General features: G+C 44.4%; 1 protein-coding gene across 20 annotated transcripts in view; it reads right to left on the bottom strand.

Annotated features, from left to right (window-relative positions):
* The window catches only part of FBRSL1 (fibrosin like 1), a 547,777-nt gene that overhangs the window by 207,650 nt on the left and 315,207 nt on the right, over window positions 1–24,920 (bottom strand). For 2 of the 20 annotated variants that reach the window (XM_080373497.1, XM_080373498.1), the window contains exon 1: window positions 37–24,920. This exon is cut by the window's right edge. The exons of the other annotated variants lie outside the window; for them this stretch is intronic. In XM_080373497.1, coding sequence (XP_080229623.1) covers window positions 37–141 — 105 coding nt within the window. In that variant the 5' untranslated portion in view covers window positions 142–24,920. The remainder of the gene's footprint in view (window positions 1–36) is intronic. 20 annotated transcript variants of the gene reach the window in all.

Genomic DNA, 24,920 nt, shown 5'->3' with positions numbered 1-24,920 from the left:
TAGTAATGCAAATAAGATTCATAATCACAGATTCACCTCTGGCAGCACGTCCTGAAGCAGGGGCCCGCCTGGTCCCGCGGAGGCCGTGGCGGCGCCGCTGGCCCTTGCGCAGCCGGGGCAGCTCCAGCACCGCTGAGGCATGGAGCTACGGCTGGGCAGGCTGTGCGGGCCTCCACGCGCCGTGCTGGGCTGCCGTTCGCTCTCTCGCTTTCATGAGAACCAAAATCCAGCCTCCTACACATCCACCACAGAGAGGAAACGCTACAGATGCAGCTGAACTGATCGTGGCTGATGGCTGAGCGGAGCGAATATAACCAGGCAAAGCCACCGGAACCGTGACTGACCTGCCGTGCGAAATGGTCCCGTGGCAGATCTCCACCATTTTGGTCTTCCAGTCATGGTGTCCTCCATCCCATGCTTATTTACCCAAGAAAACAATGCAGCTGCAGGGTCAGTTTTATCATGGTTTAAACTCTCTTCCTGCTGAGCTTAAGAAAAGACTGAGAGTACTCAAGCAATTTAGGCATGTCTTACAGTGGGGTTAGTGACTCATCTGGGTTTAGAAAAAATTCAGGGTTTTTCCTTGCTCACAGGCCTGTATTTCAAACACAGTGTTTTCTTTTGACTATTCCTGTTTTCATTTCATCTGGTTTCCATTGAGTAAAATTAGAAGCATAAAGTTTAAACTATATTGTGGACTGGTGAAACATTCAAACACACAGAGGAGTTTATATTGAATGCAGGCCATTTACTGAGACTCATTATCAGCTAAGAATCAACTAACGAAGGCTGCCAGATTAACTGTCCTCAGCCATGCAACAGTAGAACATTTTCCTTGTCTCCAGCTGGCTATCCAGGGTTTTGTTCATTCATGGATGTGGCTTATAGCACAGATTACTAGACACAGGCGGGCTGCCTTGGCTGTACTGAATGTAATCCCTAAGGAATTTTTGAACATATAAGCCTGATACTTGCTATTTCACCAGCATCAGAAACATTGCAAGGCACAGGTAACAGAAAAAGAACACCATATCTTAGTTATAAGGGAAGGGAAAAAAGATTAAGAACAAAGCAGATTTGTTTTCAATGTACTACAAAATAAAGCAGCTTCACAGAGTTGAGACACAGCTCTTTTCAAATCCAGCTGCTAGATCATCTTCATAGCAGGATAAATGGTTTCAGTTCACCCCCACATTCAGATGCGAGATCCTAAACCCCAGATCCAGGCCATTCACTGGGTTAAGAACACAGAAAAAGACACCAAAAAAGATTTAATCTGGAGAGACTACCCAGCATTACTGCCTTACGTTAAGCGTTGCTGGAGAAGTTATAAATACAAACTTTGAAGCAAGCTCATTTGAGGGTCTACTTCAAAATACACCAAGTTGTTAAAAGTCTGCACTTGCATGCATTCTACTTAATTACTGCAGGATTCCATTAATGAAAAAAAAAATGGCTGCAAATTGGATTCATTAAGCCTTGCAGCGTGCAGAAAACTCTTACTGTTGAGAGAACTTTGTGCTGCCGCAGGTAACCACGTACCCACTTGGGAAAGCAAAATGAAGCCACAGAAGAAATGGAACACAGCTGCCCAGGGGCTTGTTTCTGCCCTGGCAGTACCTGCCCTGCAGCCCACAGCCTGACATGGCCCCGGGACACCTCGGGAGAGTGCGCGGGGTGGCTCAGTCACTCCAGCTGCAGCGCTCCAGCTCACAGCTCAGGGGGTGTTTATAGCTGGATGGGTAACCTGCCTACCTGCAATGCATCCACTGCTTCCCTGTGAACAGATGTTAGCTTATTATAAACATCTTCATAACTCGTGTGTGGAATATCAGTTTCAGTGAAAAATAAGAAGCAGGTAAAAGCCTGAGGAGTTATCGTCTCCTTTCGAAGGGCAGTAAGATTAACTGAGACCTGCCGGTAGAGCACGGTGGTTGACTGCTGCCTTGGATGGGTCTTTGCCATCAGAGCTTCAGTTTGGTAACTTTCACTAAATTCATTAGTGAATTTAGTGAAATTCATTAAAAAAGAAAAGAAAAGAAAATATTTTCTGGAGCTCAAAGTAAAGATGTACTTGTCTGGGCTTCTCTGGAGGCTCTTCAGCAAAGCTCTCAGCCGACCATGCTGAAGCATTATCCCCAGCACAGGACACCAGGCTGCAACTGCCTCCTCTCACTCCTGTGACATCCCCCTTCAGGCCCCGCGCTGGGGCAGGGGCAGAGCGTGCGGAGGGAGGAGCGGCAGAGACAGCGTGTGAGGGACTGACCCCAGCCCCATTCCCCGTCCCCTGCGCCGCTGGCGGGGAGCGGGGAGAGAACCCGGGAGCGAAGCTGAGCCCGGGGAGAAGGTTTAGTTTGTATTTTCTCATTATTCTATTTGATTTTTATTGGTAATAAATTACAGTAATTTCCCTGAGTCAAGACTGATTTTGCCCATGGCAGTGACTGGTGAGTGATCTCTCCCTGTCCCTGTCTGGTCCCACAAGCCCTTCGTTCTATTCTCTCTCCCCAGCCCGGCCGAGGCGGGCAGCTTTGGGGGACACCAGCAGCCAGGGTCAGCCCACCACAGAAAGTTTGTTGGGAAAAGCGCTTTTAGCCATGTCTGAACTTGAACTGAAATTCAAAATGAAGGAGTTTTGGGTTTTTTTGGGTTTTTTTCATTTGTGTCTAATAATTGGCATCAGAAACCTGGAACTGCTAGTAGTGGAAGCAGCTCTTTTACCAAAACACTGTATCATTTCTGACGTTAGCAGTATGGGAATTCACTGCAATAGTGATGTGTATTCCCACGCTGCTTTCAGATTGGTTTAGCAAACATAGTGTATGAATGCTGAGCTATTACAGCAGACTTAGCTACCTCTCCTGCTCTTCCGAGAACAACAGAAAAGCTATGCAGTCAGGAAAGCAAAATCCTGTTTCCTATATGAAAAAAAGCCTCTAAAATCAGGCCTATTAAGACACCATAAAAACTCTTGTCAATTAGCAAAAAGTTCTTATCTATTTGAAGAGAAAGAAGACTGTCCTCCACATTATCACACCATTAAGAAGAATGTTATACCATGATTTTCTACATTGGAACACTTTTTTTTTTTTTGTATAACACCACAACACTTCTTTAAAACAGTATGACAAGTGTCATGCCTCTTAATGACACTTCATTATCTGAGCAGCTGGCTTTTAAAACAAGACGTGGCACAAAAAACTTCAGAGGCAGAAGCAGGCTGCCAATCACGGGTACATCCCGCAGCCATCTCTCCATCTTCGTCATCACTCGCCCTTGCCCTAGTTTGCAAGAAGGCAAAGGACTGGAATCTGTTATTTTGAAGCTATCCGACGAGTCTGCTTAATATTCATGCTGTTCCCCAGGGAATCAGCTCTGAGGGATCGGCCACAGCAGCCTGCTTCTGGGCACCGCTGGGCACCGGGTCCCGGGCTGGCTGGCTCGCCTGGGCTCTGCCTGGTCATGGATTGAGAGGAGCCATGTGCAGGCATACAGCTGAACTCATTATTATATTTAAAATGTTTCAGGAACCTCAAAAACAGATTAAGTAATGCAATAATAAAACTCTCAGTGAACCTGTGCAATAAAATCCATCAACAGAGGAGATGGGTAATATAATCTCTTTAGAAAAAAAAAAAAATCCTCTGCTCTATGCCTGAATTACCTTGTGCACCACAAGATAGAGGATTTAGACTATGGCAACGGATTGAAATCTCTCTTCAGGGACATCCTTCTCATAATTGTACATTCATGCCTCTCTCCCCAGTAGTAGCCTAAATACAATTTACCGTTGCACACATTTTTATAGGGTTTCTGCAAATCCGCCACTTTATTACCACCCCGGTTATAAGGGGCCACACGGCAATTCCTAAGGGTTCACTAACTGAGCAAGATATTAAGCTTGAATAAAAAGAATCAAAAACGTCTATCTACAATTTATAGTTCTCTATAAAGGACCTTGGGGAACCGCAATTTGAAGGTGAAAAGTAAATGGAAAGCAGATTTCAGCTGAAAAATTCCATATGATCGATGGAGAAGACTTACAGAGAATTATCCAGAGAGGTTTTTCAGGTGTGCTACAGTTAAAAACATACAACTCCAAATTACACACAAGGCAGATGACATCCTGATGTGGATACCTCTGATTAATCAGGTCTATTCAGAGCTTGGCAACAGCTGTCTTCTTTATGCACATCTCGTGAAAGCAACCCGACTTCACACCGTTCTTCAGAGGAAAGAAAGGTCAAAAGAAGATCTGAAAACCTCTGCACGGGCCTGCAGTACCTAACAGTTTCTCAGCTTGTCTGAGAGTTCCTGAGATCCCAAGGCGAGACCTCAGCTCCAAACCCAGCCCCAGACCACCTGGGTCTCGAGCAAACCACCAGGTTTAGCTGTGCCTCAGTTTCCCTGTGGTGGGTTCAGTTCACTCACCGCTGTTGTGTTTTCTAAAACTGGAATAAAAAGTTACAGAAATGAAAGCTATTGGGCTTTGTCTTCCTAGATGTGTAAGAATTACATTAATAGGAGTAAAAAGAAGTGAAGAGTAGCTGATATGGCAGATGTATCCTCTTGCCAAACTCGGCAGGCAGGTGTCGGAATGGGGCAGTCTATCACGAACAACAGAGCACCTCTGAACACTTGAAAAGCAAGATTGGATGTTTTAGTGAAAGATAAACTGTCTCTAGTGCTCCAACACACCGCCACGTCTGGCTGAGTGCAGACCTCCCCTGGGGCGCATTAGGAACCAGGCAATGGAGTCACAATAAATTATCCTTGCTTCTGAAGAGATAGGCCGAACGCTCTGCTGTCTCACCTCCTTAACTGCAAAACATCCAGTGATGAGTTTGGCCCACTGAATCTACGCAATGGCATACGCCTACCAGACCGACCCTGTTCCCAAAGGCTGGCCTTCCCACCCAAGAGCGTGGTGCAACGCACGGGCCACTGCTTCAGCACAGGTCTCACGTGCTGGAGGGATGGGATGTGTCCAGACAGTGAACTTCCTGAGAAGCAAAATATTTATCTCTGAATCTTCAGCAATTTTTGAATAGCGTCATAATTTCCAAAATCTGTGGAATCTGAAACACTGACATATGGCAATTAACCCTCTTTTCATCTCTTTTTGATTCAATTGCACAGGATAAGTATAGTAATGCATAACAGGTGGGAAAATCTGTATTTGTTTATTTTTGCTTTGAGGAGACGGAGATAAAAATTGTAGACTGTATTTGATGCTGAATCAAATGAAGACTGACTGGGTGCGTTTGGCCTGCTGTATATCCACTACTGTCACGATGTTTTTATTAGGTGTCCTCCTAAGCCTACTGCTAAGTCCAGGAATAATGGCTAAGAAACTGAGCTGTGAAGGTGACACTCTTCTTCTGCGTCTGCTGTGCCCTTCTTTATGTCGGCGCTTTGGACAGCAGCACAGCTCCACCAAGTCAGGTCCCGTTATTTATGACATTTCCATTTGAGCCTTAATAAATCACGCTCAGAGACAGTGTGATTTCCCAGCTAAGGAAATGCATATAAGGAAGAGGCAGGTGCAATCAAATGTCTTGGGGGTCCATGGATGATGGGCTATTAGAGGAAGATGTGTGGGGAGGCAAGCTTGGTTTTACACTGGCTCTGCCACAGACTTTCGGTGGAGGCTGGTTTTTCTGAAATCACATTCTCTGTTGGTACTGTGTTTGTCATCCAGCCTGCCTTCCCCCTCCTCTCCCACACTCCTTCCCCACTTCAGGTATCTAGAAGGCTCTTGGCAAAGATTGTCTCTAATATGTGCTTGCATATGGCAGAACATCTATCTTGACTGAAGCAACTAGGCATTAACGTGTAACACAAATAACGAACAATGATCCATCTGAACAGGCTTGATATGAAGAGCTGCTTTTGTCAAATCTGGGCCTCAGTAAAGCTTTGAAGGATAATTTCCACTAAAAATTGGATCAGCTCCATCAAGAAGAACACAAATCCCTGTTTCCTCCAGATTGTTTCACTCGATTCACTAAAATGTTTATTCTACACTCAGAAAAAAGTTGCCGGAATTTCTAAACTGCATTAAAATTAATCCTTTGCTTCTTTACAGTTGCCTTTTTCAGTGCTCCCTTTGTTCCAAGCTGGCGTTTATGGGAGCTTTCATAACCAGCAGGCAATCACATACATCCTTCCTGTTTGCAGCTTTTACTGTACTTTACACAAACGAAAAATGTGTAACAGGCCAAAGTAAATCTCAGACATCTGAGGAAGTAGAAGGTAAATGTTGCTAACATTTCCCAGCAGAAGACATAGAGTGGATAAAGACACCTAGGCTTTGAAACGGAGCTACCTTATTAACTCACTTTCTACCTTGTGCAAATAAGCACACAGGATGGCCCTGCCGGACTCCGCCATCCCCACCGTGCTCCTGAAGAACAGATCTGCTCCAGAGGGACCGTTCCAGCGCCAGGACAGCCGCCTTACAAAGGGAGGTGGGAACTAGCGCACAGAAATCCCATGCCAGGTTGGAACAGCATCAGCCCTGGAAACCAGGCAAGGACAGGGCTTGCCCTATACCATTTATAACAAATTAACACATAAAATACCAGAAGCCTCCCCTCCCTGCAGTGCCGTTCACCTGCCTGGCCCATATCAGGCTCTAATTCCAACTGAGTTTTAATTAAGGACTCTTTCCAGTGCATACCTCAAGAATAGCTTATTTTCGAGGTAACGGTCACTGTGAAAAATGCGCAGTGGCCAGTGACACTTTTCTGTCCCTTTACTTCATACAGGGGGAACAGATCCGAGGAACGAGCAGCACGTCACGGCACTGGCCGATGAGCGCCCTTCTCCGTCAGCCGACTCTGAAAACAGACACCTCTGCAGCAAACAGCGCGGGACGGTTAACAAACCCTTATTACTTTTTGTGAACCTGCATCTCATCAAAATTTAAACAGACATGTTGTCACACTTCAGGAACATCCTACTTCCTGCCAAGGAGACAGCAAATTGCTGCTTAACGTTCTCCAGCGGTATTTGCTATAGCCCCAGAAGCTCGCTCGCCGTGGTCCCTGCTACACTACAAATTACACTCATTTTTCAACAGCCGTGTATCTGAAAACAGACGGGGCTCAGGTGTTTGTACTACAATGTCATGAAAAAAACCTGCAAGTGCACTGATAAAATAGGCCTTGTCTACATGAACATTGGACTTCACTAGCCCCGGTGCAGCTGTGCTGCTACTGAAAACGGTACAAAATATCCAAGTGTACATGGGCCTTTGAGGAAAAATGAAGCTGTATGGTTTTATGCATTTATCTGATACACACCAGTGGGGAAGGGCAGTCTAATTGCTACAGCCTGAACAGAGGAAATATTTTTAGTTGCATCCTTATCTGTCTGTCTACCAGCCCACCTATCTAGCTGGTGATGCAGCAGGACCAGAAAGCGCTCTGCCATTTGTTCTTCCCCAAGCTCTGGCTAGGTGCCGCACCAACTTCTCACCAAAGCCTCCTGCTGCTCCAAAGCTAAAGCAGCAGCAGCAGCGATCACCCCACCCAGGTTGCAGCAGCTTTGGAAGCGGAGCCGAAGGCAGAGTCCTGCTCCTCTGACAGACCCGCCGCCAGCGAGCCATGGCGAGGGCTGGCGCCATGCACTCTGGTCTCACAGCAAGGGTCGTTCCCTGCAGTCCCTCTCCACCAATGCACAGGGTTTGCTGTCACACACCTACTGCTGGACCATCAGCCCCTGGCTGGCAACATGCTTTACTCTCTTTGTAGGAGGAGAATGATGCTTTTAATAGGGAAAATAACAGCTAAAGTGTCTTTGCAGCGATTGGGGAATAACAATAATGAATATATGTATGAAACTTCGAACAGTCGCAATGGATTAGAGACAGTCCTTTGCCAAGAAGGCTGCAACTAGTATGAAATGCAGCCTAGATGCTCTTCTTGGTGTTTATTGCTTGAATGAATGATGTTCATAAGGCTTCCCGTAGCCGCACAGAGTACTGATTGATATCAGTGCCATGCTACACAGGTCAATAAAGAAGAGAATTTCTCTATTACCACAATGATTCATGAAAGTGATTACTCCCACTTTGACTCGCTTTCCAAAAAAATCTGCATGCAGCAATACACTTGCCAAATGCTCCTTGTGTGCTCTCGGTGAGCATCCTGAAACCGCTGCAGACACAGTTCTGCGAAACAGGACTGGAAATACTGGGGAACATCAAGGACACGGAGCTGATACAGTCTCTGATGTAGCTAAGAGCAATTTCCACACTGCGAGACCGACCAGGAACAGAGGTACAGCGAGGTGTAACAGCTTCGCACTCTCACAGCTCCTGCCACGAGGAATACGGCGAGATGGGATAAAGTCAAGTGCTGCCCGGGAGCTCCAGGCTCCCCCTCCAGCCCTGCTTCAGGTTTCACTGGGGAAGGACCCTCCTGCAGCTGTAACACCCACCTGCCCACCGCACCCTGCCTCTGTCCCTTTCTCTCACACAGACACACTCACTTTTACTTTCCTTTTTCCTGCTGGCAGGAGACACCTTATCTAGAAGGTTATGCATTACTGTGATACATTTGCTTTTGAAGTACTGAGTGGCTTTTAGACTCTGGCATTCTGAACTTTCAGGGAGGAAGAATGTTACTCTCACAACAAACTTTGAAGTCTGTTTCCTGAAAGCATTAACTGTTTACTCTCTTCTTCCCTTTCTTGACCACTTAAAGCTCCTCTAGAGTAAACACAGTCCTCACACCCAAAAAACCTTATCGCCCAGGTATCCAATAACCTCTCAAAACCAGAAATCAATGCAACTATTTAAAAAACATGGGAGTCTGAGACAGGCATGAGACCACAGCTGCCACGGAGGCTACAGCTCCCTGGTCACATACTTCTCATTTACACTATGTGAATGTGGTATCTTTCTCTATTCAGGTGTGTACTGCGCAAGAAGAAAAAGCCATCACCAAATAGTCCTCTGTTTCCAAATCTCCTCAACACATGCAAATCTGGGTTCTTCAGCATTCTTTCAAGGGCAAGCATTTTGGTTTCTAATCCTCACCTTTGCCTCTCAGGTTTTTAGCAAAAGCTTAGCTGTATGTTTAAAAACTACAACGGCAAAAAAGGACCACATCAAAGAAATCTTTGGTTGTATTTGTGTATTCTACCACTTCCAAAAAACTAGGTCACAATTTCATATTCAGTTACACAATCACCAAATCCAGCAATGACTAGAGAAGAACCTGATCCTGTAATTTATTCTATTCCAAACAGAAGTTTGGGAGAACAAAGATTTGGCCTGATAACTCCCCCCATTTAATGTAACTCTTTGTCAGGAAAACAGAAACAAAAGCAAGTTCTTTGTGTTAGGCTGCGTTGCCGATTTAAATACCTTTGAAAAGACTTCTGTGGTTGAGTGACCTGGGCTGGCTACGTGCTCAAAACAACCAACCTCCGTTTAAGAACAGTGTGCTTTTAATCTGATAAACTTACATCCTGGTCTTAATGGGTAAGACCCATTTGCAAAATCTGTCTTCTTTTTCATTAAAGAAACAAAATTTCTGAGTAGTGTCAGATTGTTTAATTAAAACTAGCAATTCGAATGATATTAATGTCAACAAACTTAAACCCCCAAAACTCCACCCAACAGAGACAGTGGAATTTTGTCAGTGAGTCACTCTTCCCTCCTTAGTAGCAATTAAAATATATATTGATTTTTTGCAGTAAAACACATTCAAAGCAAGTGTTAATAAACATTTCTCGGTTCCTGCTTCAACCCGATCATCTGCTTCTCGTTATCCTTCTAAGAAACCGGAGGAAGAAACTTGCTCAACTCACTGAAAAGAAATGGCTTTTGCGTAACTGTAACTTCATGAGAAAAGCAGTGACACAACCACCCTGAGGAAGCCTGGCTGATGATGTAAACCAGGCAGCTTCAAAGCACAACACTCCTCCTAACGCTGCAGCGAAGGTCTGAGCTGAGAAACTCGTCGAAAAAGGTGCACCAGGAGAGCACAGCGGAGAAGACGTAAGCACACCTTGCTCATACTCATTCTCCTTTTTTCCACAACTGGACTCAATGAGAATCTATTGGGAAAATGTATCTTGTACCCAAGAGTTCCCTCTCTAATGCCTTGGTCTTAAGAGTACGCTCCTTCCACATGTGTATTTTGACAACGCTACTATACCATTTTCCCTGGGAAAGCTTAGGAGAACATTCTGTGCCTTCTTTTTGCTCCCACCCTTTCCAAGAAAAGAGATCCCCAGTAATCTCACAGCTTTTGAGTCCATGCTTGCCCTCCACATTTGAGTGGAATCCCTACTGATGATTCAGGAGCTTCAGAAGACAAACTAGAATTACATATCTTTTCATATGCTGGACCAAGGGCTTCTTTGCTGTAAGCCAAAGCTAGGGCCACCACAACTATAAGCTAGTCTCTGTTGTTTCAAAATTTTCTTCACTGGGTTTGAAGAGATTTATCGGTAATATAATTGGTTTTACTCCTGACAAATAGAGAACTTACAAAAAGAAACAGTGGAACAGTAATGCTGGACAAATTCAGAAATCCAGTGTAAGATGTTGAGCCACCGCTGCGGATGAAATATGAAGAAAAGGAGAAAGAAAAAGGTGGATTTGCACCATCCTGAAGAAAGGCTGGATACAGCTGTGATACGCCAGGAAAGGAGGCCAAGAGATACCTGTCCAGCTACTCTCCCAAAGGAGTCACTCAGGGCGCTCCCTGCCCCAGCCGCCGGCCTAGCTGCTGTGGTACACCACTGCTCAAAGTTGTCTGATCCAGACCAGATGATGTGAACTGGTCAAACACAAGCTACTGGGCTCGCTACCAGATCAAAAGACTAAAATTACCTGGCTTGGGTAACACCATAATGTATGGCTGAAGGAACTGGTTCCATCTGGCCCTAAAACCTACTTTCTTCTGAAAGAATATTCAGCTTTGCTATGTTGGCTTAAAGCGCCGTAAAGCTTTTAGCCACATGTATTTGATCACCTGCAGCCTGGCCGCGAGGTGGTTGCTCAGCATCGCTCATCCACACGTCCTCCCCGTGCTCAGCCTGCTTGGCACCCAGGCACCTCCCATTTCACACCTCCGTGGCTGCTCTCTGCACCACAAGGACCACTTTCATCCTGAAATTTAAACGTTGTTTTGAGAAACCAGGACATGAAAGAATGGTACAAAAAATTGGCTTGAGGAATCAGAATTTTACATTTGCAAATTCTGCGTTGACTTGCCTTGTTTTTCCTAAAAAGTTGTCCCTTCTGCCCTGCGAACGTGCTTTTCCTAGAATGGGACTTCGAGGGCTCCTTCCTTTTGAAGAACGCCACCGCCACCAATACTGGCTGATGTCTGACACTCCTTTGCAAGGCAACGGGCTCTTTCCCCACAACAACTAATTACCGCATGTCAGGCTCCGCTGCGCTCGGGCTCGGCTGGCCTCTGGCCTAGAAGCTGCACTCTGCTTCCTGGCTGCCATTTGGCATGTATTCCCTATTTTTGTTTTAACTCTTTTTCCTTTCTTAGAAGATTTTCCAGGCTGGGAAATTCTACAGGAGGCTGCCCCCAGTGCTTGGCTGCCAGCAGGGAGGTTTGCCAGCCTGGCACTGGCAGGGTGAGAACTGGAGGCTTCTGCTCCCTCCTGCCCATGCAGCTCTTGCTCCCAGCTCAGCCTGGGCACTGCTCAAAGGCGCCGAGAATCCGTGCTGCCTCTGCTTCGCCCCCTTCCCTCACGGAACAACTGGGACTTCTGCCTTAAAGGAATTTGGCTATTCCTTTCAGTGACAGCAGCACACAGAGTGCAAGGCACAAGGGAAAAACACAGCCAAGAAAGATGGGACACATTCTCACCCCTGCACTAATACAATTAAGTTAACGACGATGGCTCCTGCCCCGAAGAGGCACTTGAAGACGCATCACCACTGAATGAGCCAAGTCTCAAGAAGGTGGAAATAAACCCCAATGGTCCCCACAGTGTCACATGCCTTTATCATTTGACCTTCAAAGCTGCCACCACTTTGCCATTTTCGCTGAGACAGAAAGCTTGGAAACTTCACACATGAATGGCTTTCTCTTCACGTGAAAGGTCTACGTACAAGAAGGTAAAATCTGGGGTGAAACAGAGGCAGCGCCGAAGGACGCAGACAGGAGGGAAGGGAAGGCGGGCTGCAGTGGCGCTGCTGTTGTGTAGCTCACAGAACAGACAGCACATTAGGCATGAAGCGTACAGCACTCAGAAAAACCCAAGTAATATAAAATACTGGAGCTTGTCCCTTTGGCACGAGAACTTACTGTAAGAACATCAAACTCTTGCATATGACACTAAGTTTCCATACAATTTTGAATCGAGTTCAAAGCCTTGGATCTTATTGCTACAGCACTCCCCGCCTTACATCCAAGTTATCTAAGAGATTATTGAGTGTTCTGGGATGACAAAGAGAATGTTGACATATTTACAGTTAGCTTTTCTGTAACATTTAAGATACAGAATTAATGTCTGGTATCACAGACAATGCACATGATATAGACACTGGAAAAAGAAGGTATTTGCTCATTTGCTCCTTAGACCTTTTGCTGCAAGCATTCACAATATAAATAGAAGCTACAAATATTATCTCACTCCCAATACAATTATTTATGTTCCCCTACACAGCCTAATAACAAACATATTTTCTTTTCTGGGAAGAGAGATCTCAAGTGGTTTAAGGACTATGCTGCTTTTATCAGAATGGCAGAATGAACCGCAGCCCTGTCACAGCACAGACCCAGTCAGAATAACCCTGTGGGTTATTAGAAGAGTTATAAATACGTTTAGACCACAGAAAATCCATGTCTGCACCTATTTTTTTATTTTGGAAGGAGAGAAATCTGACAACCACTTTCCAAGACCCAGATCAGAGCTGGGTTTTCTTTGCTTCCCTGCCACCAAGCCAACACAGGAGAGCTGTGTCCATCATCAGGAGGGTCTCGCGCTGGGGACAGGGTAGTTCACCGCCTCTGCTTCCAGCATGAGATCATGGCACCTCTGCCCTGTGCCTCCCAACACGCTCACGGTTGAAGAATTTCCTTTGGGAAAACCCTGGGGAAGTACTGCTGGCCCTTGTGCCTACTGCTCCCTGGGAAGGGGATCTCCTCCACAGAGGTGAAATTTCCACCTCCTGCACACACAGTAGGAGAACTGGACCAACCTACAACAGCCAGGTGGGCACCTCATGCCCCTATGTGTGGTGGCATTAGAAGAAGGCATTTGCCTGACTATGTGCTGTTTCTACCAGCTCAGCACAGTACTGTAAGTATTGCAACACATGAAGCAAATACTGTGTTTTCTGCCTAAGCCACGATCCGTCTCCAATCTTGTTTTAACTGTACATGTGTGGGATGCAAGAGAATTTAAAAGAAATTTCTTAAAGCTTTTTTTCTTTTCTCAAAAAAATGCCAAAACAAAGAAACGCAAACACTAACAGTTTGACAGTCCAGAATAACCCTCCAGTTTAGCATCAGACTTAATGGAAGAGAAAACATAAGGAAACATTTTCATTTTGAAGCTCCCAAGGGACTCTTCCAAACAATACAAAGAAAAAACATTTCAGAAGTGCCAAAAATCAGGGGAGTGCTCCATTTAGTTATTTTTATGGTCAGTCACTGATCATGCTGATATTTGACTTTGGCTCTGAAATCTTAGCTGTGTTAAAATAAAGATAATACACAACTCACTCAGGGTAAATCCACAGACAAACTGAGACGTCCACAGGACTTGAACAGAACTACAGACTGTTGCCACCTCCAAATGCTGACAGGAATTTGTAGGGTTTTTTTATGTTTTTACCTTACAGTTTACTAGGACAGCAAATAACTTTCCATATTTCATTCCAAGCAGTGGATTGTTTTCTGTTAGATTTCCACAGGACTTGGTATGCAAGTACCTAAACCACTCTTTCAGTACAAGAGGATATCTGCATTTATATATTTAAACTATCATGACGGTTATCACAAATTTTAAGAGTCTCAGTGATATCAAAAGGCTTTCAATCAAAGCACAGGGTGCTAAAAAATACAAGAAATAAAGGCAAGTGGCCAAATAAAAAAAACTTCCAGCCTTTCCATATGCTCCTTCAGACTATGGCAATTATGTATCTTCAGACAGCAGCCAACGCTGCAATCACCTTTAGGGTATCAGCAGCCTCACTCACTCAAGCCTCTACAAACACCCAGCCTGTGCAGTGCCTGGGAAAGCTATTGACTCTTGGATGATATCCAAAAGTCCCTCCAAACAAACTCTGCAGAGCCCACGGGCTTAATGGATTACGGAGGCAACATGTGTCACAGCAAATGTGCTCTCTCATAGCACCTGGTCACGTATTATAGAAAAATCACCATTTCTACTGTATTTTTGTTCCTTGGCGCAATGGGGAAAACCTACCAATTCTCGATTAGTGACCACCCACTGAACAGAACACTCGCAGTTGCACACTCCTCGTGGACGACTTCAGGAGTTGAGCTCCATTCTGAATTTACAACATTCCTCAGAGGAAGTATCTCATGGTATCTCACCACCTGTATCTGGGTTTATCTGATGCTGCCAAATTTCCTCCTCCAATCCCGTCTATCTCTTTTCTCACTGGCCTCCGTATTAATGAGACTGAGCTAACAGATTGTGGCATGTCAACATGCTGAGCTGACATCCTGCTGCCCCCTCCGTGTCTGTCTGACTTCTAAGCTTTTTCTTTCCATTTCCTTTCTGGATTATGTGTAACATGCACTGTAGTCCAGGAATGCCTCTTGCTTTGGCTGCCTTGTCTCTCTTTTTGGCATGCTCATGGAGCCGGAGGGAATCTTGCTAAGGCTGGCTAAGTCACGTGCTTGCCCTTTAATGAACATTAAAAAGAAAGCAGAATCTATGCTATTTTGATGTTTCTATTAATACAGGCCACAAGAAAGCTCAGGTTCCTGCTACAAAGATCACAGAAAAACAAAGGCATTTGTAGCCATTGATACATAGAAGGGCTTGATCATATTGCAAAGAAAAGAACAATTATTAGGCAATACAAGGCACGTGCTTTTTATTTAAATTTGTTCAGTACAGCAGTTCGGTAAATTTTACTGTCAGTTTCTGGCATTCCTGAACCTCCTCTTGAATGACCTTTACTTAAGACTATTTTCACTCACTGAACTCAAGGTGATCAGCACAACTGAAACACATCCTTGGAAAGTCACCTTATAGGATACATCTTGAGGTTGGGAGCTGAAACGGTGATGTTCTTCCACAACCCTTCCCTTGCCCTCTCTTGGACCCAACAAAGGTGGAGGATGCTTGTGGATTTAGAACTCGTCTTTCTGCAGATGTCCCCCCCCCAGCAGGGTCTCCTGGAGAACAACAGGGGCAGGTGCAAAGCCCAGGGGCAGACAAAGAGAGGGAAGGCCAGCAGCCAGGGTACTGCAATTTCATGTTCAGCTACAAGCACGCCTGGGAAACTAAAACTCGGGTTCTCGAGCAGTGATATGCTATGTCAAAAAAAAAAGCAACCACCAAACCAGAAATGATGGTGTTCAGTTGGAGTGACCTTTGCAAGAAATCTAGGGAAAAAGAAAAGAGCAGGATCTTTCCTTCCTAGGGAGGATTGTGAATCGTCTCCCAACTGCACTCCTGAGCGTGAATCAATTTTCTTCCAGTCGATAACTAGCGCAAAGGTTCTAACCTTCATTTGTGCTCCAAATACTCAATCGGGGATGTAGAACACATACCAATTAAGCAATTCAGCTAAAATAAGAAGGCCGTGAACCAACATCGTTGCTGCAGCTGCCCCTGAGGGATCGAGGGTTAGCAGCTTGGGGAAAAGGTAATTTATTGAGCTTAATACTCTGCGAAATGTTCTCATGATAATAAGATTGTAAGATCGCTTTAATATCTGAAGTCATGTTGAAAAGGTCATTTCTCACTTTTTACGCTTACCTAAGTCATGTAAATTAGAGCTACTCAAACAGAGTTGAGGATGTTTGCAGCCTAAGTTTTTCTGTATTTTTGGATGACAGAGAAAAATGTCAGTAATCCCAAGTGGGGGACACAACCAGGCAGCGCCCGTGAGGTTTAGAACAGCAGCATGAACGGATGCAACTGCTTGCTGTGCATTAGGCCAGCATTTCATCTTTGCCCTAGTAGATTGTACTCAGACTTTTTTCCTCCTTTTTAATGTTGTGATTTGGAGAATGTTAAAAAAATATTTCAAGCACACTACATGTAATCTGAAGGGGGAGGGGAATACAGCTGATGTATTTGCCAGAAGTTTTATAACCCAGGAAAATGGGGCACTGGCAATTTCACAAAGTACTTGCCTGTTTTCCAACATGCTTTTTTCCATAAGAGAGTATTAACTTGGAGATATTTTTTCTTTTCTTTCCTTTTTTTTTTTTTTTTTCTTTTTCCCAAAATGCTTTCTAGGCAGAAACTTTGTGGACTTTGCCTCTACATGTCCCAGCCAACATTCCTAAATCACAACGTGCAGCTGCCCTTGCTATTGCAGCCTTGGAACCTCTATTTGGCAGAGCACCAGCCTCATGCCAAGATGTGATGTTTCTGCGATGTGCGCAATTACCCAACAGAGATGGAACCGAGATCCCCAAACGCATTTCACTGAGGCCCCTGAATCATATTTGAAACCAAGTCTTCAAAATTTATAACAGCGTTAGGCTATCTAGGCCCTTAGTTTATTTCATGTTTTGAAGCTTCAAATCCATCACACAACTGAGCTAAACGAGGGCATTATTCAGAGCAGCAATGCATTTTATCCCATGTAGTCTAGAAGACAGACGTCCCCTCCTGCTCTCTTTTCTTAACAAGTTCCAGCATCTTCTCCCCTCCTCATCTTTCAGGTACCCCAACAGTGCCAACTCTTCTGTACCACAGCCACTATAAAGAACCACCCCTCCGGGAAGGCCTCTTCTGCTGTCCCCCCCTCCTAATAATGTTCCCGTCTGCTCCCTCCCGAAGCACTGCCCCGTCCGTGACTCCTCACGGGCCAGACTGTCAGCTTTTCAGAGGAAAAGCTGTCTCTCTTTTTCTGCTTGGCAGTGTGCTCCAAAGGTGCTATGCAAACGATTTATTGTAACAGATTGTGGCCCAGAGTAATTTAATAGACTGTAAACCCCAGCTCAGGAGAGCTGGCGATCCAGCATTTACAAAGCATGCCACGCTTGTATTTTTCAATACATAATACATAAATCTCTCTGTTGCTGTGGCTCTGTTTTCAGATTTGCCGGGTTTTGCCTGTGAAAATGTTCCGTCTATTTATCAGCTTGATCTTCTCTGTCAGCCTTTATCATCCCTTACAGTCTTTCTGAAAACTCCCTGAAACAGAGACACTGAGGCAGCTGCCAAACCGTGTCACAGCCTTCCTTCCGAGGTGGGACTCTCTGCAGAGGCCTGAACCGCCACCACGACAAGACTGTCACCCTGATTACTACACTAGCAATAACAACACTGAGAGCATCAAGCCGAACACCACTCTATCACAGCAGAAGAGCTTGGAGGAAGAAAAAATGTCTGCACACTTGCCTTTTGGCTTCCTTGGTTTGGTCCAAAGGGTTGAGGGGAGGGTGCTTGAAAAAACAAGAATCCCACCCCATCATTTGTGTGACATCTAGGTGATGCACTGACAACAACTCTTCCACCTAACTCTGCACCCCATTGCAGTCTCTCTGGTTTCATTACTAGATGGCCACATCTAACAAGAAGCCTTCCAGGAACGTCACGGATCCCCATTAGAGCCCTTGGTCGACAAAACGCTAGTGCCAGCTTCCAGGTAACAAAACCCCCAGCTCCGTCAGTGCTCATGTTTTTTCTCAAGCTCCATTTTGGTAAGGAACACACGGCATCCAGCTAGAAAGTTTTTCCACTATGAACTACGCTTTCAAGGAAGGCGATTCACAAATGAACAAGGGAAAATACAGCCCTGAAAAACAGAGGAAGTGGAGTAGCAACAAAGCTCCTGAGCGAGGATCTGTCACTCAGCCAACGTATTACAGGTTAAACCTGAAACCTGCCTTTCACTTGGTTTGAGATGTGTGTGAGCATGTGCATTTGCATGATCATCAAAGGCAAAAACCACAAGAAACTTCACTTTCGAAGACTGTCTTCACTGGAGGGGTTCCAGTTTGGATGCTGCCTGCTGCTAATGGACTAGCACACCAAGAGAGACAGAAAGCGCCCAACTCGCCGAGCGCTGGCGCTTACCGGGTTGTCTCCCCCTCTCAGCGGCTACTGAGCAAGTGAAGTTTCCAAAACACAAGCAGAACTTACGCAATTGTGAAACAATAAATCAAGTTTGCCTCACTTCGGCAGCAGTCTGCTTTACAAATTTGCACCCCGTTTGGGATGGATGCAGCTGTATGTATTTCATGCGCAGAAGCAAACAGCGCTTACCGGGAAACCTGCAGTCCACTCACTGCAGCATGTGCCAGACGCTGCAGCCTGCATATTAATAGATGATAAATTGTTATTTGGTAGAAATATATATTTTACATAGAGCTTAATATATGTTCATAAAAAAAGGCTGAAAGTTGTTAATCCCAGGCATGTGTACCTTCAGCCAATGTTAAAAATTCCAGTACAGTTTTGGAGGAGCCAGTATTTCATTGTAGACTGGAAAAATCTCTGCAAAATGGAAAAATAACTTTCAAAGTACATGAATAGTACAAATTATAGAATACATTTTCTGCAATTCTCCAAAACTTATCTGGAATGCTACTTAAAAAAATGGCAAGGGTATAAGATTACATGGAAAAAATTACATACCTTTCACACGTGTTTTTTTAAAGTCAGCATTTTTGTAGGGAGTTTTGCAGCATACATAATAAAAGTGCAGCACAGAGACAAGGTACTTCAAATAGCCTCAATTTTTTCATTAAGATCACTCATTCAGTTTTCCTCTAATTCTTTTCATAACAGCAGCCAGTCTTTTTCCTGAGGTTTTTATAGGTTTTTTTATGGTCAAATGTCTCAAGAAATAAAAACAGTAAGTGATGGTCTAGTGGACTTACCGCAGTCAACAAAAAAGGAGTATTTATTCCTTAATTAGCGACTTCAAGAAATGCCAGGTCTGTAAGTCTCAAGAGACAATCAACACAGAATTCATCCAGCTAGCGTAACTCCATGCGCCCATGTCCTAAATCTGGGCAGTCCTTCCTTTTGCTCCAGCCGTACTCACGATCAATGCAATCACCGTGCCACTGTCAGCCGGTATTAGGGATGCTAGAAACCCCCAGCCAGACCACAGCTAACCACTGCGATCTTTCAGTCTCTTCTACTGCAGCAGTATGCACGTGGCAGACTTCTGGGCGTTGTTGACATATGGGCTTTAAATGAAAGCACCCCCAGCCCAGCCCCCTGTGATACCCTGCTCCCAGGGGGCCACCCGCAGCTGACCTGCGAGGTTGGAAGGACCAGCCTGCTGCTCTCCCACAGGCCAGCAAGCCCATCACTAGCTGATGACAGTAGAGCGCAGCCAAGAAAGCAACCATAGATAGTGCTGAATCTGGAAAATGCGCTGCATAAAAGCGGTTAACTTCATATATTTAACCAGATCAAAGATTTCTAACTTAAGCTTTCTACGCACCAAGCTTTGCAGCTGTTCCCTTTATCAGCTTGCTAGGAAAAAGTCTCTGTGGATTGGTGCCATTCTTCGTAAAACCTCAATTGCTCTGCAATAAAAGAGGTCTAATTTTTACAGTAAAGTTCTGCTTATATTTAGTATCAACATTTGACCACAAGTGCCAAATATAAAAGTTACTAGGACTCACTTTAATTGCGTTTTGTGCTCTCTTTGTAAGCCAAATCCTTCAGCCTTACTCAGTGCATGCTCAGGCAACTATGACATTTGCTTCTACCAGCAAATATTTAACGTCCCTTCAGTGTGGAAATCCAGCATCAACTCCATTGCTTTAGCTTGGAACCAAAATGTCCTCCACATGTACAATTCTATATTTAATATTAAACTACAAGGGTAATATTCCACATCACTTGTCCTTTTAAAATCTTCTCTAAAGCAAAAATAAATCTAAAAAATACACACCAATTCCTTTCTCTCCTGCTCTCCTCCTTTTGAGGAGTTCTCAAAGCCAATTAAGACATCATTAAACAGTCAGGCCCAGCAATGCAAGAAAGAGCACCGTGGAGCACCTACAGCACTACTACAACTGCTCGTTAGAGCAAAAGGCTGTAATCCCAATTAAGGATGCTCACTATTTAAGCAGTGCAAGCAATTGCAATCCTTCTGGCATACAAGGCTCCGTGTGCCCCTGGCAGGGATGAGGGGGCTGTGATCCTGTTTGGGAGTGCAAGTCAAGCCTCCAATAGTTGGGTGCAAACAGACTTTCCATGAACTTTTTCCAGTATTTAGTTGAACTAGTGTTAAAGCTGGGAGGAACATTTTCTGCTAAGCACTTCATTTGCAGGCCCATCTCTTGCCCAAATACCTGAAGTAGTACAGCAATAGTTTCAGGTTAATACACATCTTGGTTAAATAAACCAGTTTTCCAGGCTGCTAGGTTTTCATTTACATTTCTGGTAGATTAGTCTGAGCTATGGAACTGAACACCACGTACGCTGGGAAATGGGAAGAGGTAAATTAGTCCTTTCTTGTGCAACTTCCCACCTAAGAGCCACCTGGCCCCACCAGGTCCCAGCCCTGCCCTGCCCATGAACCCCTCTACTCTGTGGGGGGAGAGAGGTGAGAGCAGTGCTGGGGTCAGCACATCAGCTCCGCTGGCTGTGGCCGGACACAAACCACCCTTTACCATGGAATGTAGGTGCTGGCCTCAGCTTAGTAAGATACACTTGGGGCACTTCACTTGGGGCTTGAACTGGGGTGTTTACTCAACCTACCTGAGGCAGTCACCAGGAGCAGGGGGGTGGGGGGAAAGGAATGATAATAAAAGGTTGATTAATTATGTGCAATAACTGGGACAGCATATCATGAAAATTCCATTCTTGTTTACTCAGCTAATTCACTTTTTATGAGTGTTTAGGCTTTAAAGCAAAACAAAGCACTAATTACCCAATTAACGAGCAATTAAGTTACTGCAGCCTAATAGCCTGTACAGTGGCTGCCTTTATGAGTCTGATGGTGAGTTAGAGACCCATTAAACAAATTTATACACAGCTGTAGCAAACATTACATTTCCAGAGATGTTACATTACATGCTAATATTTTCACAGCCTTGAAACATCATTCACTGGTTTAGTAAACAGAGTTTTCCTGTTTACTCAGCCGATGCCTTAACAAAGGAATGATCTCTCACACTCACCAGCAGCCATCACCCATGGGCAGAGAAGAAGTGGGGCTCCGTAGCCCAAAGCCTTCTTGAAAGATCAGGTGACTTTTAACGAGGATAAGTAAGATTTACCTTAAAACTTTTGAACTTTGCCTTAATTTAGGAAGAAAACACAGTCTAGTAATTTTCAACAAACAGATGTACTTATTTGCAGGAGTCTAAGACACTCTCTGCAGCAGGTGACACTGTACTGGAAGTTCTAGGTTTGCAATCAGGTTCTGAAGGTGAGAATGTTTTACTGTGTGAAGAGACAAGATGTTTTTGTGAACTCCTCCAGGCAGATGGTATTACCTGTGACGAAGCACAGCATCCCTGAATTATGGTCCAGTATTAGAAGTGGGCTCTCCCCTCCTACACACTGAGCAGTGCCAAGACACACTGGCATGAAAGCTAAGGGCAGAGTTTTGGTCTCGGCTCCTGTGCTCTCTTCTCTTCAATTATTACATCAAACACACCGTATTACAACTGCATTTCAGAGTGGTTCAATTTTCACATCAATAATGGGTGTACCTTTTCACACAACTTTATTGCATGGAGAAAAGCTTTATTTTTAAAGCATCGGTTTCAACTTAGTTAAAGAAAATACATTTTTTCTGTGTAAGACTAATTGAAACTCAAAATAGATCATTTATTTCTGCCTGTACAAGACAGGTTTCCCCTTATCTACCAGCACACATAAAATCTTAGATCACCTCTTTCACAGGCATAGTATCACTTCAAAACACAGGCTGCACCATGTAAATAAGAAATGTTTCACAGACCAAAATAATGTTAGCAGTGCAGTTCTGCGAGCTACTGTATTTCCTGAGTGACTCCACCGAAACGCACCGTAACCAGTAAAGACTACTGGGTATACTGGTGGCCTGACTCTAACCTGGTGTTTAAAATGAGCCATTATTTGGAAGTCCAGGAGCTGGAAGTTATGTATTTTTTTCAAGTTGCAAACACACATCAAACCTCCAAGCTGGCATCATCATGGTCCCACTGAATTTGATGCACTGCACTGATTTATAGCAGTCACTAAAGATCTGGTTCCTGCACATTCGTTAATAAAGATGCACCTATGTTAATGAATTCGAAAGCATGAGGCTAGCTCATTTGTCTTATGGATAAACAGAGTTCTGCTCACACCCTGTACCTTACGGACACTTTCCCAAGCAGAATTCTAACGAGGACCCACTGCCTTTGGCCTGCGCTTAAGAATTTCTTCTTGTGCAAATTCTATGATATCTAATAAGGCATAAGCTTAAGCTTCAACATTTTTCCTAGTGGGGATACTGAAGATGAGTTACCTTCTTTTTTTCCCCACAAACACTGTGAGAAATTTACTGGTTTTGAGATGTTTATTGTTCCATCAAATCTGACGGACCAACTCGCTGATGGGCTTTGAAAACATGATTAGAATGGCGGAAGCACAGACAGAGATGTGACTGCATAAATCCTGTGTTCTTAGGAAACCAGACTAAAGGGGAAAAGTATCAATCTCCTTTTGGGGTAGATGGCTGCATGGATGAGTGTATCGAGGTAAGCTTTGTAAGGTATTTTAAACCAGCATAGTACAGAAAAACATCAGGCGACAATAGCAGAAAGCCAGAGCAATCCTCCTGTGGAGATCGTAAACAGTGTAGGAAGGTAAATGGTCAGCCAGGATGACAAATGTGGAAAACAAACCTGAAGGCAACAAGCACAATTCAAAGCAACTACATCTCACCTAAAAAAAGGCCATCTTTTAATCATGCCTATATTAATGGTTTCTTAGAAACTTCATCACCCATCAGCCATTCAAACTTGCAACCCAGCAGTGTCTGTTTTTGATTGAATTATGTCTCCCAACTCTATCTTTAGTCTTTTATTTTTTTTTAATTTTAGATTTTATTAAAGAAAAAGGTCTTACCTGGCCTGTTTTGTATTGTTCTCTCCGCTCTCTTTTTTTTAATCTAAAGTCATTTCAAAGAGTGAGCGTCAGATATCAAACCTAATATCCTTTTTCTCATTAGCACTTTTCCCGTGCAGACCTTCAAATGCGGTAATAATTAATGAGTCTGTGTCAGAAAATGAATAAAAGATGGCTCAGATGCTTCACTGTTCAGGGCTGACCTTTAGCTGAGTCTACTGTATTAATATATTCTTGTGTTGTCAGACTCAAAGAGCTAACTGCCTTATGAATTATTTATCAACACAAAAAGTCTTAACCAGAAACAGTGTTAACATTAATTTCTAACCCTCTGTGTCACAGCAAAGCCTGCCTGCACTGCATAATTGAATTTTAGTTTTAGACAAGCAATCAAAGCACAAGTCGCTGTTGTTGTAAGTGTGGCTGCCTATGATAGCAAGAGGAACGGCTGCTCTTTTTGCACATCTGGTGCATTACAGGCAGTTCAGGTTTCTGTGAGCAATAAGCCTGACTGGAGACAAATGTGGAATGGGTTTGCAGCAACGAGAAGTGCTGTGGCTCCCTCCTCCCCAGAACAATTCTAGGTGATGAACTACTTATTATCCTGCCATTGGTATTTCTAATTGGGGCTGGTATGGAAATACATTATGCCTTCTCAACTTTCAACACACTGACGGGGTGCCTGGCACACCTGAATCCCAGGGGATAAGGGTGGGAAGACAGTCCAAAGGCTTGAGCACTTAGTCCTGCTCTTACATCTGCCTCTCTCAGATGAGAGCCCATCGATATCGCTGCGCACCCCTGGACGCTCCCCCGGTGCATGAGCTTCTGCAGCTCTGTCATTTGCAGCCACTGCAGAAGTGGGTCTCAGTGGTTATCCCCAGCCAATTTTGAGCAATTGTCAAATTGATTTATAGGTTAGGCTGAGTTCATATCACACTAACCCTATCAAGATCTAAGATACAAAGGCTCAGTTAGGACTTTGGAGTTGTATTCACAATTGTTCCCTCCAGAAAAGTCTTGGGAAATCACGCCTGTACTGAGCAAAGACGCATCAACACATGCATAGGAGGGAAATAGCTCTATACCCTGGTGGAACACACCAGCTTCCGTTCACAGCTCTGCAAAATCAGCACCAGCCTAAGACATTTATTTTTTTTCCAGTTCACACTCAGCGACCAAGGTTTGTTCATCCCTGAAGAAACAGTTCAGAGATTAGCAACAAGGCATGAGGGCCTTACAGAAAGGAGACATTAGGCTCCAAATGCTGGCACAGCTCAGTCCAACAGCAGCTTTGGTAGTTTTCTCCCTCTGTCTCAGAGTCAGCAAGGGCAAGAAGAGAAGAATTAAAGCCCTTTTGTTCTTTCACAACTAAGTGAAGAATGAAGGGGGAACTCTTTAGTCTTACAGAGATAGCTTGTCTTTCTTTCCCTGGCAGCTTAAAGCCACAGGCTGAATGCGAGCCCAGAGAGCCCAGCGCAGGGAAAGGCTGCTGCTGCTAGACCTCCAGAAGGACTCAGGTCTGAACAGAGATTATGAAGAAGCACCAAGAGCACAGACAAGTGACCATGCAGTTGAGGAAAAACAGACACTCTGTGAAGCACAAAAGCCGCAGCTCTTTCAGCCACTTCACAGGAGAGCAACCCTACCCCCCTTCCCACAAAAAAAAAAAAAGACACCCCCCCCATTGTTCAGCTATCCAT

The sequence above is a fragment of the Falco punctatus genome (assembly GCF_963210335.1).
Source record: "Falco punctatus genome assembly, chromosome: 1".
Lineage (NCBI taxonomy): Eukaryota > Metazoa > Chordata > Aves > Falconiformes > Falconidae > Falco > Falco punctatus.
The sequence above is the reverse complement of the archived record's forward strand: the minus strand, read 5'-3'. Positions and strand labels throughout refer to the sequence as shown.